Here is a 19,431-nt window from a genome sequence, read left to right as displayed (position 1 = left end):
AGCATGGGCAGCTCTGCAGTTCCCAACATCAACAATGGTGGTAGCAGAGAGCTCTATGTCAACTCCTTCTGCTGCCACCCAACGTAAAGACATAAATGGCTTGAAAAAAAATTAACTTTTTAAACAAAAATATAACTTTATATTTGCAATAAACTTTATTAAATCAATGAATTATGAAAAAACTCTTCAAATTAAAGTCCAATCATTTTATATGTCTAGATTTCTGACCAAGTACAGAGGAGAACATGGATTGGGAAGATCTGGAAAACAGGTCATCAACGTCTGATCCAAAGTAATCAGAACAATTGCAAAAGAACATGTAGTAATGAGGAACTGGGACTTTGCATGTTTGTTCACTCTTATCCATACAACTGTGTTTTTTTTTTTTACTAAGTCATATTAAAAAGTCCTATTGAAATGGCATGTACAGAAGCAACCTATGAGTTCACGGTTTTTAGTTTATGTCAGGAAATCAGTCCTCATAATCAGATCGTGGCTACTAATCCTCTTGCGTTTGTTACATGGATACACATCAATGGGCAAAGTACGCCCAGACCCCATCCATTTCTGTGCGTGCATGTATTTACAGGAAATATGGCACAATTCTATCACTTACAGCTTTCTCTGTAGTAAACACTATTGTTAGTCCTATAGAATTTCTTTCATGCCCCAAAAATATATGAACTATGGCTTGGGGAGTGTAGACTCACATCAGCAGTGTGCTGTAATTTCTGTGGCACTATCAATTACATTTTACTGCCATTTTCACTCCTTCAAGTTTACAGCGCTTGATCAATCTCTGCTAAAATCTCTTAGCCAAAGACAAGAGATAAACCTGATAAGTGTTCTTTCAGAAAAAAAAACATGGGAAAAAGGCTATTTGTGAAGTATATTCTAAAGCCTGAGGCACTGTCTACATTTAAGATGATGAAAAGAATGTAAAGTACGTAAAGCTGAATTGGACTTTGACATTGGTGAAGCAGATACAGCCTCTCGCTCCTTGCCTAGCACCAGCAAGTAATAAATTCTCTGTTGTAACTTAATGATATACAGAAACTGAATGCACTGTAAGCAAGCCCAGTCGGCTTACAAGGACATCTTTTCTTTTTATTACAGGACAGGTAAGCCATCTGATGCAAGTATTTTGCAATTCATTTAACAGCTGGAACAGCAGCCAATGTAGTCTGGTCCAATGTCTAATACATATTAAAGAGACATTTAGTAATACAGTATATCAATCGTCTATCACAAATGTTCTGAGAGATCTTACTGGATAACATAATGTGCCATTATTACTTCTATTGGTTCTGCTCACCTTGGTTAGTGTTTGCCCTAGCAATCCTTCAAACGCCTTCAAGTTAAGTTGTGGACCATTATAATATGGCAGGCTCTGTGCTTTTCTTCCAAGCCAATACAAGGTGATCAAAACCTAAAAGGTAAAAATGAAACGGTTATATAACACATTAAGCTTAGGTTACTATGATTAAAGGGGTACTCAGGCGAGAATCTTTTTCTATCAAATCATCTGGTCAAATATAGATTTGTAATTTCCTTCTATTTAAAAATCCTCTCGTGTACTCAACTTTGACACATGGCACATCTGATTTACAGTTATATTTTGAAGAATAAGGCAGATGGGTCAGAATATTGCACTCAATGTTTAAGACTTTAAGCCATAAAGACAAAAACAACCTGCAACAGCTGAGACATTCCATATAAATAATATACAGATTTAGAGTGTTATAACAGCTATAGAAAAATGTAAAAAAAATTAGGTTCTTAGCAAACCATCTGATCAAATAGAGCGTACCATCTCACTACGTTAAGGTTACCTCAAAGCGATGGTCCTACATTTGCCTCTCTCGGGCTAATATTAAGCCTACAAACTGGGCATGCAGGATCCATTTAGTCTCTGCTTAAAACACCCACAGGAGATGGGTGGAGTGCATGGCCAAATGGAGGAAGCCCCACATTAGACTTTAAAGGGGTTATCCAGCGCTACAAAAACATGGCCACTTTTCCCCTCTCTTGTCCCCAGTTCGGGTGTGGTTTGCAATTAAGCTCCATTTACTTCAATGGAACTAAGTTTGAAGCCCCACCCAATCTGGAGAAAAGAGGGGGAAAAGTGGCCATGTTTTTTTTTTTAATAGCGCTGGATAACCCCTTTAAGATAGACAGATCGCATGATGCACATTCAACTGAAACTAGGCACAGATCATGAATATGTAACCTGAAGTAATAGTGAAACCAACACTTTACAAACGCGATACTTACATTTTTTAATCTTCTCTCGGTCTCTACCTGCCTAAAGAAAAACAAAGAAAATAAAACATATATAACATAATTCCATTTAAAAAAAAAAAAATTGTGCAGATGAAACATTGATGAGTGGTTATAAAAAGGACCATCACACCCTGATCCAGACATGTCCAGTCAAGCGCCAACGTTCAGGGATTACACAGTCAATGTGCAGCAATGTCCCATAACACAACAAGATAAAATGAACTGACTGAGGAAGCAGCGGCTTCATCAATATCATGGAGATTGGTTGTATATTCACAGACTCTTACCAAAACTGAGCAAAGCCATCGAGCAAGAAGAATATATTGGACTTTAATTCTTCCACAAATTAAAAATAGAAATAGTTTCATCAATAATAACATTTGAAGGTCACAGAAAACTAAAGGACAGATTATAAATTTTGCTTCACTACGTGCGTCCTAAAGTCCTAAGCAATAACCAGTAAAACAGAGTGACATTGTGCCTCCAAAGAGAAACACTGAACACAATTCCACATCAGACTAATAAAAATATCTGCTGGCAGCGAACCAATGAAAAGACAGGATGTCTGACCTCTCTAACCCCTACCTTTTGTACACTTTGACAGGGTTATGGTCCACGGACTAAAATCTAATACTACAGAATAGGCATGGTTCACATTTGCGCCTTCATCAGAGTTTTCATCAAATTTAGTAGGGGAAAAAAAAACAGTGCAGCGCGCTGTCCTACTTTTCACGGTAACATGATGGGCACTATGGTGTCAACCCAATACATCCTATGACAGTCAATGAGGTCTCAGTGTTGCTGGTATTTATCATTAGACAGATTTAGCATTGCTATTTTTGTTGTTTTGTTCTTTTTTAAAACTAAAAGTAAAAAGTAAAAAAAAATCAAATATAAAATGAACTTATAAACTTAAAATGGATACGGATTCAGGAAGTCTAATGCATATTCTGTGCTCCACTGATAACATGACACTATAACATGGAATCGTTCTCTATAAATATTAATATCAGCAAGCCATCACTATGTTGGGAAACTGATCAACTGCTGTGCCATGTGGTGGTCAAAGAGAGGTCCCAAACACAACACAACTGCTGTAGTATCGGGGTTCACTGGGGTTATACTCCCTCACACAGTTTCTAAACTAATGAACCAGGTTCTCTTTATGCTAGAGCCCAATAGCATGTTTATATACCCAATACCATGCTGTTTTAACTAAATACAGAGACATGAAGGGCTATGGTTATACCTTTCAAACAAACATGTATTTTCATTGTTTTGTTTTTTTACACTTTAAATGCCAGAATATACTGCATATTTATCGCTGGCCATTGTAGAAAAATGTATACTGCATAGCAAGCCTTTTGTTTTCTAAACATAGCAGCCTCTATAGCAGTGGTGTCAAACTCAAATACACAGTGGGTCAAAATTAAAAAATTGGACAAAGTCGCGGGCCAACCTTGATAACTATTGAAGCGCAAATGCCGTGGTCCTGGCATCAGTGGTGTGCGTCTCCCAGCACTGTGTACTATGATAAATGACATGATAAATTGATACATGATTAAACCCCTAGCCATGTAATAGCCAGCCCTCCCCTGTAGTCTCATATAGTAGCCAGCCCTCCCCTGTAGTCTCATATAGTAGCCAGCCCTCTCCATAGTCTCATATAGTAGCCAGCCCTCCCCATAGTCTCTTATATAGTAGCCAGTCCTCCCCCATAGTCTCCTATATAGTAACCAGTCCTCCCCCATAGTCTCCTTTATAGTAGCTAGCTCTCCCCCATAGTCTCTTATATAGTTGACAGCCCTCCCTCATAGTCTCTTATATAGTAGCCAGTCCTCCCCATAGTCTCCTTTATAGTAGCCAGCACTTGCCCCATAGTCTCTTAAATAGTAGCCAGCCCTCCCCAGTATTCTCATATAGTAGCCGGCCCTCTTCATAGTCTCATATAGTAGCCAGCCCTCCCCCATAGTCTCGTTTATAGTAGCCATGGCGAGCCAGATGTAATTCAAACTTTGAATTGCCTGGCGGGCCAAAAATAATGGCTCTGTGGGCCAGATTTGTCCCGCGGGCCAGAGTTTGACATGACTGCTCTATAGAATTCTATGGTATACAACTGCATATATAAGACTTTACATTCAGGGCATAGGTCAGGGAAGTTTCTTATGTGTTCTGTGGGTCAAAGAGGTAGTTACTCTCCTTAAAGGAGAGCTCGTCATAAACTGATGTATGTGATCAGGACAGAGCCTAAGGCATACAGCTTCTAGAAGTCTAATGTGCAAATAGCAAAAACAACTGGCAGGTATGAGATATACAATACTTAAGTCTATTAGTGTATAGTGGCCACAGTATGGGCCATCACATCATCAGGGAAACATCCATCTTTGTGGACGTGGTCACCACACGTAAGACATGGAACAAATAATAATGCCAGTGCTTGATTCCAACATGTTAACACTTTACAACACTGCAACGAAATAGAATTCTAAATCTGTTTTTTTGTTTCAGTATTCAGGTTTAGCATTTTAAAAAATGTTCCCCAGCCTGCAGTATAGGCAATTATTTTGTATCAGAAGTTATGCGTTTTCAGCAACTCACTATTTAGTAGCTTGGTGTAAATAGTTATTTTCATACTTGTTTGACTGTAATTTCAGCTACCAGAATAAATTAATATTTACACAAAAGCATTCCCAGTAGGCATGACCTTAGTAATGGTGATAATAGTTTCAGGAGTCAGGTAATGCTTAGGGTTTCACTGCAACGTTTGGGCGTAGCTCCTGCTGTGCAGGTCGGAGAGAACCTGATGGAGATAAGTGAGTGCAATTTTATGCCCCGAGGCCAAATAAGCAAACTAGACACAAGAGCTCAAGGGCTAAAGGATTATCTTAGCTGGCAAAAGTAAGTGTGCTCATTTGCCCAGCTCTAGTGGCATTATTCATTGCAATTATGGGATAAGACAGGAAAGCATGTGATTCACTGAGGTTTTTTCTTTCTGTGTACTGATCTGTCTTTAACATGCTTCGATTCCACTCTCCCCAACATAGAGGAAATGTTTGCCCCCCTGAAATTAAGTCAGCACTTTTCGTTTGTGGGAAGTAGCTCAGTATAGTACAGTACATGTTGTAACAGTGGGGAGGGCATAGTGTTATAGCTTGTTCCCTACCCTGTTACCATGCGACACATTCCAACCCAGGACAATGAACACAATGGCCATTATGGTGTCAAGAAAAAGTGGCTATCTGTATGACACGCTCTGCATACTTCAGCACTGCATAAGGATTCCTATATTGTTTACGGCAGGATAACCGATACATGGAGACCAGGATATATGTTAAAGCTGGTTTTGCCACTTGGGAAAGTAAATTTTAAATGCTGTATACACAGTGCACGGGTTGGTTATACAGTGGTAATTACTGCAAGCAACAAGATCAATAATAAGTATTGCATAGGTATATTTACATGCAGCAGATATATCAGACTGGCTGTAAATTTAAAAACACCCAAGTAGTGATACTGTGAAGTCCTTGTATGATTAGCAGCCAACAATTATTGTTCAGTGTAAAATTCTGCACATCTCCTCGTATATGTGCTGTCGACAATACTGTAACTTAATGGCAGCATGAATGATCAGCGGTTCATGCTGCCATTTAATGTCAACATGTGAGCCACATTCTCAAACTAAAGGTTCCTTACAACACTGAATTGGCACTTGTAATAGGAAATAATCTGACCATGTAAATGACACTTTATGGTATGTTCTACAACAACCCCCCTGCCACTATATTACAAATATTATAACCAATCCTCTGGGCTTCAGGACAGAACCAGTACCAGATGAGTGAAAATGTCCCATGCACTTGAACAGGGCAGAAAAAACCCTATTCGCCCACAAAATGAACTATCAGATTTTATGCAAATTTTTTACAGGAATTAGATCTCCCCCCCGGTGAACCAAGCCTCAGTGTGGTCTGACAAAGCTATTAACTATGTGGTTACTTAAAAGGGTGGCCAATTTATAGTAAAATTGTTTACTGTACAGTATTAATAAAGGTACGCAGTGCCCTTACTGACAGCAGCTCCATGGGTCTCACAATGCTGATATCAGGCCCCCCTTCTCGGGGTTGTGCCCTTCTGGTTTGTATACTGAATGGTAATTCTGTCCATAAGGTGGCCAAGCATGAAGGAGCATGTGAACATGTCACTCCCTCTGTGTCCTCCACTGAGCCTGTATATGTCTAAGAAGGGGCATCTGATTTTAGCTATACGAGACATGTAGGGAGCTGCTGTCAGTAAGTGCAGTCAGTACACGTACTAATACTGTACACTGAACTATTTTACTATAATGTTGCCAATCCCTTTTAACCCCTTAACGACGCATGACTGGTATACCCGCCATGCCGCCGTTAAGAAGAAGATGCAGAGAGGGCTCCGGCACCGTCCCCCTCTGCAGCTTTGTACAGCCAAGGACCGCACGCATTAATTAGCTAGTTAGATGCAGCTGCCAAAGCTGACAGCTCCATCTAACTAACGTTACAGCCCCATCCCTGGTGTCTATATAAATAAAACTAGACCAGGTGAAAACAAAAACTGCACAATTTTATTAAGCCGTGCACAATTTTTGATAAATTCACAAACCACAAGGAGAAATACAAATGGCTAAAACTAGTTAGAAAAATCACAGCTATTAGACTCAATGAATTTCCCCCCAATGTGTCATTAGAACATGATCTATTGCTTATAACAGATTTTTTTCTAATTTTCCTTTCTACTATCTATAGTCTCAAATAATCATAAAATTTTAGTTTTTAGTCTGGTCACTGGGCATAATATTAAAGGGGAACTATCTGCAGGTTAGACAAATCTAACCTGCGGATATGTCCCCACTGACCCAAACGGTTGCACAGGAACAACGCAGAGGATAAAGGTAAGAGACACACCTTCCTCCTCTGCATCTCCTGTGCAATTAGGAAATATCAGCAGGTTAGATTTGTCTAACCTGCTGGTAGTTCCCTTTTAAACTGTGACTTCCTGTTGTGTACAGAACACTTTCTAGCAGTGTCTTCTTTATCCTAAACAGGAATACAATAAAATGTGACACCGGTGTATATAGAAAACAGAGGATCTACTACCATATTCATAATAGCTGTGGTACCACATCTGCATAGGTCATAGAAAAAGCCTAGAAAATATTCCCATTCTAGTAAATAGGGTCTGGATCATTTTACTGTGTCAGTGTCCACAAGTCTTCCTGTAAATCATACCTCTAAATTCTGTTAAAACAGGAAATGTGTCTGGCAATGAATTAAAAATAAAATATGATAAGTATACACAAATGTTAGGGTTAGGCTCTTTTCACACTGCAGAGGTATATTTTTGGGGACTCTATGGTAAATGCCAATAAGCGACTCCTGTGTGTTTGTTTTTTTTACTGGATCCTGCTCTATGGAATAGAATAAAGGTCTGTGCATGGTTTACTTATGATGAATATCTGCCACATGAATAGAACTTATTTTAGTGTAAGGAAATGTGTCACAGAGGTGCGCACTGCAGAAAAAAGGAGGGGATAAAGCCAAAACCATAACAAACACAAACTTTAGAATAATGACTAAAATTGCCTTCTAAAGTTGGTCTACAGGAAACAAGATGTCAGAGAATGTAAACATATTAGCAAAAACCTTTCTTCAAGAAAAGAATATATTTTGCTAGGTGAGGAGAACAATGTATTGACTTTGACCTTTAGCCAAAAACACTTTCTGTTATAGACTGTTATATTCTGATGTAGAACATCGTCAACAGTCATGGGAGCAGACCAAGAAACAGCACATAACATACTGAAGCATTACGTAGAAAAATAATTCATCAAGTTTGTGTTAGGAGAGTGTAAACGGCATGTGTGACAAAGTGTGAAAACAAATCCAATGCAACAACCTGGCTGAAGCCCCCCATGTCATGTCAGCATTTGTTTGCTCCTCGTTCCCTGCTAGCTGCTGGCGCGATAACACAAGCGGGTAAGTGCACCTAAGTGTGTAATGGGCCTATTCCACCGGTCGTTTAGAGGAGCAAACGAGCGCTCTCAGCGCTCGTTTGCTCCTCGTTCCCCGCTCTCTGCCGCTGCCACTCGACGCGGCGGCAGCGAGCGGGTGAGTGCGGGAGGGGGCGGCGGGGAGGCTGCCCGGGGGATCGCTGATCGTCCGGGCAGCCCATAGGATATAGCAGCGTCTGCTGCAGACGCTCTTATTCAATGGAGCGACGGCAGCAGATCGCTGCTATATCAGTCGCTTGTTTTTCAACATGTTGAAAAACAAGCGACTGCAACGATCAGCCGACATGAACGATGTCGGCTGATCGTTGCACTCTATTCCAAGGGACGATTATCGGCCGAATACGAACGATAATCGTTCCGTGGAATAGGGCCTTAAGTGTGTGTGTGTGTGGGGGGGGGAGGGGTGGGGGCAGCAGATCTTTGCTATCATCGTCTTTCTTATTTTAATATGTTGAAGGCTAATCCCTAAATGAAAGCATCACCAGAAATCTAATGCCCATAACTTGTAATATTATATTTTTCAAGAGAAGCATCCAGTCCTCCCTTGAACTTATTTAATGAATTAGCCATGACAACATCATGTGGCAGAGAGTTCCATAGTCTCACTGCTCTTACAGTGAAGAATCTGCATCTGTGCTGATAATGAAACCTTCTTTCCTCTAGACGTAGAGGATGCCCCCTTGTCATGGTTACAGGCCTAGGAGTAAAAAGATCACTACAAAGATCTCTGTACTGTCCATTCATATATTTGTACATTGTAATCAGAACGCCCCTAAGACGTCTTTTTCTAGCTTAAATAACCCCAAGCTTGATGACCTTGGTACTGTATCCCACCGGTTCCCTTACTGACCTTGGTCACCCTCCTCTGCACCCGCCCCAGTTCAGCTGTGTCCTCCTTATATACCGGTGCCCAAAACTGTACACAGTATTCCATGTGGGGTCTGACCAATGATTTACTAAGAGCCAAAACTATGTTCTCAACTTTAGCATCTGTGTCTCTTTTGATGCATCCCATTATTTTATTAGCCTTGGCAGCCACTAATCACTAAAGTGCAATTTACTATCATCAATACCCCCAGGTCCTTTCCAGAAACAGTTTTACCCAGTGTTTTATTATTCAGAACATAAATGTACTTATTTCTTCTACAGCCCAATCGCATAACCTTACATTTATCCACATCAAACCTCATCTGCCATTTATCTGTCCAAGCATCCAGCTTCTCCAAATCCCTCTGTAATATGATATTATCCTCCTCTGTGGTGATTACTAAATACATTTTAGTATCAACTGCAAAAATTGAGATACTACTCTGTAGCCCCTGTCTAACACAGTACTTAATTCCTGCAAAAATCTAGGATGGATTCCTTCTGGGCATGGTGATTTATGGATTTTAATGCTTTTAAAGGGGGTACTCCAGCAGGGGGGGGGGGCACTTTTTTGCTGGGACCGAGGAGGAGGCGGCTGAGGGAAAAGACGTCCAACTCACCTCCCCGGTTCCACCGGTGGGTCCCGCATCGCGGCGCTCCGGTGCCCGGTTCCCAGCCGCTTCCTGGTGACGTCTCAGGTACGCTCAGCCAGTCCATGAAGGAGGCGGGATCCGTTTCAAGTCCGCTCAGATCCCGCCTTCATCACTGACTGGCTGAGCGGACCTGAGACGTATCGTCTCGGGGCAGTGTCAGACACCAGGAACCAGGCACCGGAGCGCCGCAATGTGGGACCCGCCACTGGAACCAGCAAAAAAGTGCCCCCCCCCCCCCCGCTGGAGTACCCCTTTAAGGCATCGCCCCTCTTCTCATTGTGTTAGGCAGGTGAAATTTATGGGAGGTTTACATTATCCCTCGTCATGTCGTCTGTTATAGTATTCTCCTCTGTGAATACAGTAGAGAAGAATTTTTGTATTCACAACCTTGTGTACACTACTGGGACAGGTTGATGAAATCAACATTAGAGTTTTTCTGGGTGTAACAATCAAATTGAAACTTCTGATCAGGGTAAAGTACTATAGTCCCCATAAGTCCCCATTAAAATCTGATTTCATGGGCTTTATCACTTGTGTACCAACAAAAAGGTGTTACATCACATGTACCACAGCATAGTCTCAGACATTTATGCATAGAACATTGCTTATTAATGACTACATTTGCTTTGTTTCACAAATGACCCAAGTGGGGTAGAACATGGTTTTGTAAACGTTCATGAAACAAAGCTAGACACCAATAAAGTACATTTGGTTTATCAAAGTCTATGGCCACAAAAGCCCCCTTGATCACATGGAACTATAAATATGTCCAGGTCTAGAGAAAGAGGCTCATCATAAGAAGCATATAAATGAAAATGGAATTTAGAATTATTTTTTAAAAAATAAACTGTTACCTCAAAGCTGGTATTTATATTGTGGGAGTTTTTCATATACATAGGGAAGGGTAAATTTGCTTTTGACACTGTGTACTGGTTCAGACATGTTGATAAGCTACAAAAGGATTTTCTGGACTCTTCACAGACAAATATTTTAATTTTCCCATATATTGGTTTATTTCATTTGTGATTAGTGGGACGGTTATGCTGGCAATCCATAATAAGCCTGTAATTTGCTCATGATTCACATCATCTCAGGTGTAGTCTTGGGTGTGACAAAACAATTTAAGGATTGTCGCGGTCTGAAACGACATGTTTGGTGATCATTCCTCACTTAACGCGTGCATGCTCCCATGTTGTACACGCCACTTTACAAGGCATTACAGTTTATCAGTTGCCTTTTACAAATATTCTACATCATCTAAAGTACAATGAATAAAGGGGCCTGCCTAGCTACATAAAGCTAATGTTTTACAAGCAATATCAGAAAAAGCAGAAAATTGTCAGACTTCATATTTTTCTACACAAGCCCTCAAGATGCTCTGGTATGAAGCAGGTAAACTTTTTCTTTTAAAAGGAAAAAATAGGCAAGGAATAGCCATCACCAGATATTTTTAGACGACTCAAGGAGGGAAAGAATCATTCTGGTTGACACAAACATTCAGCGAGTTATAGCTATAACTTCTGGATCATCTTCCTATATGGCACAATAGGTTAGCAGGTCTAGTGACTACAAGGTGACCTTCTAAGGAATTTAAACCCAAGGGTCACCTCTTATACATATATGTGTTACCATAGGAATGTGGAGTATTCCAATAATTACATATATCATATTATACATTAGGTATGTTAGCTATTGCCTTGTATTCTTGTATTTACAACAAGATCTGCACATAATACAACAAAAATACAGATTACAGCAGACAATAAGTATTACATCTAACTGAATTCTCTATGCACTACGAACGTAAAATGACAAGAGCAAAAGAACTGAGCTTATAGAAGATATAGGAACTCTCCCATTAATAAAACCCAGGACATGTCTCCATTGGGTTAGAATAGTGATGTCGCTATATATAGGAGTAGAGAAGTAGTGCATGATGTACCTTTCCAGTAATGACAGAGTTACTGTGTTGTGTAACCCTAAACCAGTCTACCACCCACAAGAGCAATGTAAGAGCTGGAAACAAATAGGAGTGGCGCTTTAACAAAAAAAAACGAATACCAAACTGATGTGTGGCCACCAGGAATGCAGATCATTTGTAACCTACCTGATACTGAAAACGTCAGGACTGTGCCACCAAGTTCTCAGCTAAAGAGCAGGTGTTCAAGAACCAACCACACAACCTTTACCCCTATATTTCATATGCTGACTAACATTTTGTTAGTTATAAAAGGTAAGTTTTGTTTAACCTTTAGCCATGGTACATGATGATAAATGGACAATTACGTGATAAATGATATGTTCATGACACATAATACAAACAGCCTGGAAAGCTCATACGCAGAGGACACGGGTCACATCATGGCCAAAGAACACTGGTCGTATCAGCTCGTATTTGTAATACTGTTGATAAAATATGGAATGCGTGTGACATCTTATTACAGGATCTGACAAAGAAAAAAAAAATTATATATGCGCTTCAAAAACATTATCTTCTCATCACTCCATAGTGTGGAATCCCAGTAGTTTTTCAACATGGGTCCTGGCAAGTTGTACAAGGGCTGTCATCTACGACACCTATGCATGCCATTCCTTTGCAATGTATGACATATTGTGTCACAGGAAACTCTCAACCCAGTTTGGCTTTCTATTACTTTAGCTATGTTTCATCTATGTAAAATTTTTGTACTATACTGCGTTTAGTACATCATCATCATCAATGCCCGTGCAGCCCATGGTTTAAAAGTTTAAAATCATCATCCGCCGGGCACACATTGCTACGTGTAATAGTGATGCTCTTCCAACAGCTAATGACTAAGTAAAGAAAATAAAGTTCTTCCATTACCACTCCACGCTCCCTGGTGTGCTCTTCGCTTCTTCTCACTCCGTGCCGCAAGTCTTTGAATGACAGGCTGCTCAGCCAATCACTCCAGAGACTGGCTCTTAAGTTGCATTGGCAGCTGCGGAGAGAAGCAAAGAGAACACCAGGGAGCGTGGAGAGGGAATGTAAGAATTTTATTTTCTTTACACAGTCATTAGCGGTCGGACGGGCATCACTATTATATGTAGTGATGCCCGCCCGGCAGGTGATTATTGTAGGTCATGACCAAAAAACACGATAAGCTGATGATCATTGTCATCGGCTGATCGTTGTCTTACATGGAGCGATGATAGGCTGAATCTGCCTGATTCGTCAGATTATCTCACCATGTAATAGGGGCCTAAAGCTTTGCTCATCTTGTAGCCTTCACCTAGATATTTTCTTTCTTGGGTGCCATTTCTTTCCCATGTGGTGCCATTGCTGACAGCATGAAATGGGAAGAGGTGTTCTTTGCTAAGTAACATCTTTGTAGTTATCTATCTGCTGGAGACCTGATTAACAAGAATTCAACCACAGGTACAGTATAGAGTATAATTCTTTATTACACAGAAGTTTGTACAACTGTAGATTTGTTGCTAGGCCTTTCATTGATGTGTACTCTTTTTGCAACATGGTCTTTAATAAATTTTAGAAAATTACTTTTTTGGTTAGAGCAGATTAAAAAAATCTTATTTGCAATCAATGACCCACATTGTGGGAGTATTTATAGTATGGTATCCCATTGAAAATGTTTACTCTGAAAGAAAAGTAAAGGAAAACATGCAGGGACCATCCATCTGCTTCGAAGTTTCATAAACTGTAGGGTTCACTCAACTGTTGTCTGGTAGCCCCCCCCCCCCCCCCGATACATTTTGCACCTTTGTCGCAGATGTTGGCCTCACACATCAACGCTCCGCAGTTTTCACTTAGTCACTTATGCATTATAATGCCATTTGCCTACCCACAATACACTTTCATCACAGCAAATGCAAAAAAACAGATTTCAGCAACTCACAAATTTCAATTTTAAAGACAGTTACCCTTGACCCTTTTAACACATCTGATAAATTTCCCCTTTTATTCATGACAGCAATGTGGGATGTGTGCAGACAGCTTATCCCACATCTTATATATCCACCAAGCCAGCACATATATGTGACTTCCTATATATATATATATATATATATATATATATATATATATATATATATATATATATATATATATATATACACACACACACACACACACACACACACACACACACACACACATACATACACATTGCAGAAAAGCTGTTTAAATGTAGCCTGTGGGTTCTATCTGGTGTCTGACATCCTTTCAGAACAGATTGGGGTTGAGTATAGACATGTCACTGTAGATAGGACAGTGCTTAGAGATTTATGTGTAATGATGACCAAGATGAAGTGCCACAAAGTATACATTAAAGAAAAATTGATTGAGTTGAATATATTAAAGATACATCAGTTGTACTGAATGATCAGCTATGAGCAACAATAGGCAAGCACATCAATAATCTGAGCATCTAATCCAGGCATAATCCAAGGTACACAATATCAGTATTAAGATCCCTTAGCTCAAATACCTTTACCTCATATTCTCACACAAGAACTATGGGTATCCGCTTACACCAAGGGCCAAACAACCAACTCAAGTTATTCTTCTTCCAGAAAACAAGAGCCAGAAGCTGCATGCACTGCTTAGTTCCCACAGCTCTTTTGTGAGCATTCACAGACAGCAGGCAAAGCTGCACAAGCAGGGAAGAAGACCACAAAAAAGAGGCTCACCTGAAATCAAGCTAAGCAATATTGTGGAAATCCAATAATTAAAAAGTAGAAATAAACAACTAAACACAAATTAAAGTGTCACTGTCGTGAAATTTTTTTTTTGCAGAAATCAATAGTCCAGGCGATTTTAAGAAACTTTGTAATTGGGTTTATAAGCCGAAAAATGCATTTTTATCATAAAAAAGCAGTTTGAAGCTCTCCCCCTGTCTTCATTGTTTTCCTATGGAGAGAGCTAAATAAAAGACCAAGACAGGACAACAAAGAGTTAATCTACAAATACCTCACCCTTTATCTCCTCTCACAGTGAGCACTGACCTCTCTGAGCTCTGATTACAGCTGTCACCCAGCTCCATGCCTGTAATCCTGTTATCTGCTTTCTGCTGTCTGCTAACTTCCTCCCTCCCCTCTCCCTAAAACAGACAGAGTGTGACTCATGCAACTCTGCATGATTTTTTGCAGTGGATGGGTCAAAGGGGTAATGAATCTCCTTAAGGATAGCCCGTCTCAAGGACGTGTGGAGACTTACAGACCATTGCTGCTCCACTAGGAATTCTGGGAAGAAAGAATATGCAAAGTAGCTCTCACACCTCTTAAGCAAAGAGATATCCCTTCAAGTCAAGTCTCGCTCAGTCAAGGAGCCTTAGAACATTGACTGGAGATTTAATGCCAAGCCAAACTATCTCTCCAAAAGGAAAGATTTCCCATCTGCAGATAGCTATTTCGGGTTTTTGACCCTCATCAGTGCTATCCTTAAGGAGAGTCATTACCCCTTTGACCCACGTCAATAGACCTCTCACTAGCCAGCCAACACCCTGCTCTGCACTGATGAGGGTCAAAAACCCGAAATAGCTATCTGCAGATGGGAAATCTTTCCTTTTGGAGAGATAGTTTGGCTTGGCATTAAATCTCCAGTCAATGTTCTAAGGCTCCTTGACTGAGCGAGACTTGACTTGAAGGGATATCTCTTTGCTTAAGAGGTGTGAGAGCTACTTTGCATATTCTTTCTTCCCAGAATTCCTAGTGGAGCAGCAATGGTCTGTAAGTCTCCACACGTCCTTGAGACGGGCTATCCTTAAGGAGAGTCATTACCCCTTTGACCCACGTCAATAGACCTCTCACTAGCCAGCCAACACCCTGCTCTGCACTGATGAGGGTCAAAAACCCGAAATAGCTATCTGCAGATGGGAAATCTTTCCTTTTGGAGAGATAGTTTGGCTTGGCATTAAATCTCCAGTCAATGTTCTAAGGCTCCTTGACTGAGCGAGACTTGACTTGAAGGGATATCTCTTTGCTTAAGAGGTGTGAGAGCTACTTTGCATATTCTTTCTTTGCAGTGGATGGAAAAGAGGAAAGGGGGGGGGGGGGGGACTGGGAAAAGGCTTTTTAAATGCAGATAATGGCATATTTGGCTAATAAACCCAATTACAAAGTTTCTTAAAATCGCTTGGGCTATTGATTTCTGCAAAAAAAAAAAAAAAAAAAAAAAAAGAAACACGACAGTGACTCTTTAAACCTAGCAAATGTAATATACCTCAGGATGACCTACCCAGCTCGTACAAGTATTTGCCAAGTATAAATAAACCACAACAGTACTGGGGCCATCTTAACTAACTTGTGGTACATTTTATAGGCAATACATATTAAGCAACTAGAAAGCTACAACTACAGATAAAATAAATGTACAGGTATAAAGGCCCTATTCCACAGAACGATTATCGTCCGTATTCGGCCGATATCGGCCGCTACGGACGATAATCGTCCCGTGGAATTGAGTGCAACGATCAGCAGACATCATTAGTGTCGGCTGATCGTTGCAGTCGCTTGTTTTTCAACATGTTGAAAAACAAGCGACTGATACAGCAACGATCTGCTGCCGTCGCTCCGTTAATTAGGAGCATCAGCAGCAGACGCTGCTGTATCCTATGGGCTGCCCGGACGATCAGCGATCACCCGTGCAGCCCACCCGCAGCTCCCCCGCCGCCCCTCCCGCACTCACCCACTTGCTGCAGCCGCGTCGAGTAGCGGCGGCAGCGAGCGAGGCTCTAAGCGCTCGTTTGCTCCTCTAGACGAAGGGAATTAACGAAGAGAATCGCTTTGTTATCTCAGCAATCTGCTAGCCTGCCTGCTGCCTTTTAACTCTCTGCTGCTCCTGGTGCCGGAAAAAGCTGTATTCAGTCCTGGGAAACTCCTTCCAGTTTCCCAGGACTGGACCCAGCTTTTCTCAGCACCAGGAGCAGAGTGGCATTGAGTTAGTTAAAAGATAGCAGGCAGATAAGCAGATTGCAGAAATAACGAAGCGATTTGTTAATTTGCTCATCTCTAGCTACAACTAAACCTTCACCAATGTTTGTCCAACAGCAATACAAAACTAACAGCTAAATCTCAACAGGAATCCGTCAGCTCTATACAATGTTTAGAGTTGCAGAAACGAGCAGCTAGGGAAATAAACCGAATGGTATCTGTCTCTTAGCTGTATGCAAAGTCATAAAAGCATGTCGCAGAAGTCGTGCTGAGATGCAGCATTTACTCCTCCTGCCATAATTGATATGCAGCACTAAACTTTGTACATGATTCATGCAGGAAAGGGAGAGGTGGAGGAGGTATGCATGTATGCTGCAGCTCACCATGGTAGGAAAAGTGATCTTATATTTTTGCAAGCAAAAGGTAACTTTTGTTAAGGGAACAAACCCACACACCGTATATGCAGCAGATACGCAGAAGATCTGCAACAGATTTGATGGTGAAGACTTGATGCTGTGTTCAGTTATTTAGATCTAATCTGCTGCGTATCTGCTGCGTATCGCAGCAGTAAATACGCTGCGTATATGGTGTGTGTGTTTGTACCCTTAATCTCCCTATAAGCTGCTCCCATCAATATTCTAATAGACCACGGCTGTCACACAACCAGTAAAGGAAACTGTAAAACTCTCAAGACGACCAGGGTTTCAAATTCTAAGAGGAGAGTCACAGTTCACAAAGAGTTAACTCGTCAGACATTAATAAATAACTTATTTTCCACTTGCAGAATTCCTGTATTCATGGATGCATTTACATCAGCAGAATTTAGCTTCAGAAACCGCCATGTAAATGGGCCATAAAGGATCTACCAAATCTTTTTTCTCTTGTCACCAAGCTTTCCTGACACATTAATAGTGAATATTAACCAGTTATGCAGAAGAGACAGGTGGGAATATGAAGCACATAGGAGCAAGCCGTTCTCATCCAGTGTCCAAAGGTTTGGCTTATTAGAGCATAGGTAAAGAGCAATACAAAATATCTAATACTACACTGTACTGTAGAGAGACACTACTAGACAGCAAATCAGTGCTCACACTTCAGCAATACTGGGGTTTTGACAGTGGAATGTCTGTGCTGATTGGTTGGACTATCCAGCTATTCACGTTTGACTCAATCAGTACTGTATGCTGAATATGATTTCAAGCTGCAATGACCCAGAAAGAACCATTGTGACGAAAGAAACCACTGTATTTTCAAATTCAGCAATAACATGTTCTATTGCCCCAGCCGCTGGGCAGGGAGATATTAATAGGTGGTTCAGAGGAAGCAGTCGCACCAGGGTCCAGTAGCTAAGGTGCCTCAAAGATAATCAGTGACATAAGATGTCAGTACTGTAACTGGCATTTGCTGTAGTAATTGGGGGACAAGGTACAAATTCAGCCCAATGGCTTATGGTTACACCTCTGCGGCTGGGTATGTGTTAGGAGTTGGAGAATGACCAGAAAATTTACCATTTACTAGAATAAAATTATGCAGAATTAAAGTAGTACAGCGAAAAGCAGCATCCTCTTCAGCAGCCACAACCTGCCCAGCTCTGGGAGTCGGGTCGTGACATCACCATGTTATCCAGTAAGTGAAGCCTTGATGCAGTAGTAAGTGCAGGGAAAAAAGCTCTTTATAAGCATTTCCCGTAATAAGTGTATATAGGTGATTTGTATGACTTTTGGGAGGCAATAAAATACTTTAATAAAAACATTTTTGACGAACTTGTTTTATTCTGAAATTTTTGTAAAGTCGTTTTTCTGAAGTCGCCCTTAGATAAGAATCTATACTTCTTAAGATCTAAAACTTTCAACCCAAAAGACTGATGGATCGATCATACCATAAATGCATTACTCTTAGGGTGGCATTACACTGGACAATTTTTCGTCGATTAACGATCTCAAAGAACCACTATAACGAACGATCTGAAATTGTTCACCCTATTGCACAGGGAGATGATCGTTACTTACGGTCGTTCTTGTCCCTTTCTGGCTGATAGACCAGGTAACGACCGAATGACGTGTTATTACTACGAAAGTTGTTCAAACGATTTGTGGACAATTCACAATAAAAATAGGTCCAGATTCTATGAAACAATTCTCGTTTAATCGCTGTCTGCTGTTCGATAAAATGATTATTATTAAAATCCAAACGATCAAACGATTTTTCAAACGATAATTGTCCAGTGTAATACGGCCCTTAGCTGTGACCTTGACCCTGTAGTCCAATCAGCAGACAGCATGCTACAAAATAGTATTGGCCCTACTCTGTGACAGTTGCCAGTCTGAGTAGGACTTCCCACTTGACTACTTAGCCCAGAATGGGTTTAAGGAATAAGTAACAAATTGTTCTGGAACTTGTCCCACAGATGTTTATATGAATGTGCTTGGCTCCTCCTGCTGTATAACTTTGCAGATTAGACGGCATATCATTATGATAGGTTACCTTCACGGTAAAGGGCAAACAGAGATGGAGCTGCATGCTGTAAAAAGGTAACCGGCCAAGCTGTAAATAAGTCAGGCATCTTCCTGATGGACACATGCATCTGGACTATCTGCTGCTGAAACAATCCTGTGGAGCCATTCCTAAAAGTATCTCATGTCTCATCTATATTTATCCAGCTCTGCTGTTATTGGC

At 40.7% G+C, this 19,431-nt stretch overlaps 1 protein-coding gene across 10 annotated transcripts in view; it reads right to left on the bottom strand.

The window, feature by feature from the left end:
* The window catches only part of LMO7 (LIM domain 7), a 142,227-nt gene that overhangs the window by 57,492 nt on the left and 65,304 nt on the right, over positions 1–19,431 (bottom strand). For all 10 annotated transcript variants that reach the window (XM_069970625.1, XM_069970624.1, XM_069970627.1 and 7 more), the window contains 2 exons: positions 2,275–2,305; positions 1,316–1,429 (listed from right to left, as the gene is read on the bottom strand). In XM_069970625.1, the coding sequence (XP_069826726.1) occupies positions 1,316–1,429; positions 2,275–2,305 (145 nt within the window). The remainder of the gene's footprint in view (positions 1–1,315; positions 1,430–2,274; positions 2,306–19,431) is intronic.

Source organism: Dendropsophus ebraccatus, chromosome 5 (genome assembly GCF_027789765.1).
Source record: "Dendropsophus ebraccatus isolate aDenEbr1 chromosome 5, aDenEbr1.pat, whole genome shotgun sequence".
Taxonomy (NCBI): domain Eukaryota; kingdom Metazoa; phylum Chordata; class Amphibia; order Anura; family Hylidae; genus Dendropsophus; species Dendropsophus ebraccatus.
This window is presented reverse-complemented; position numbering and strand designations above follow the sequence as displayed.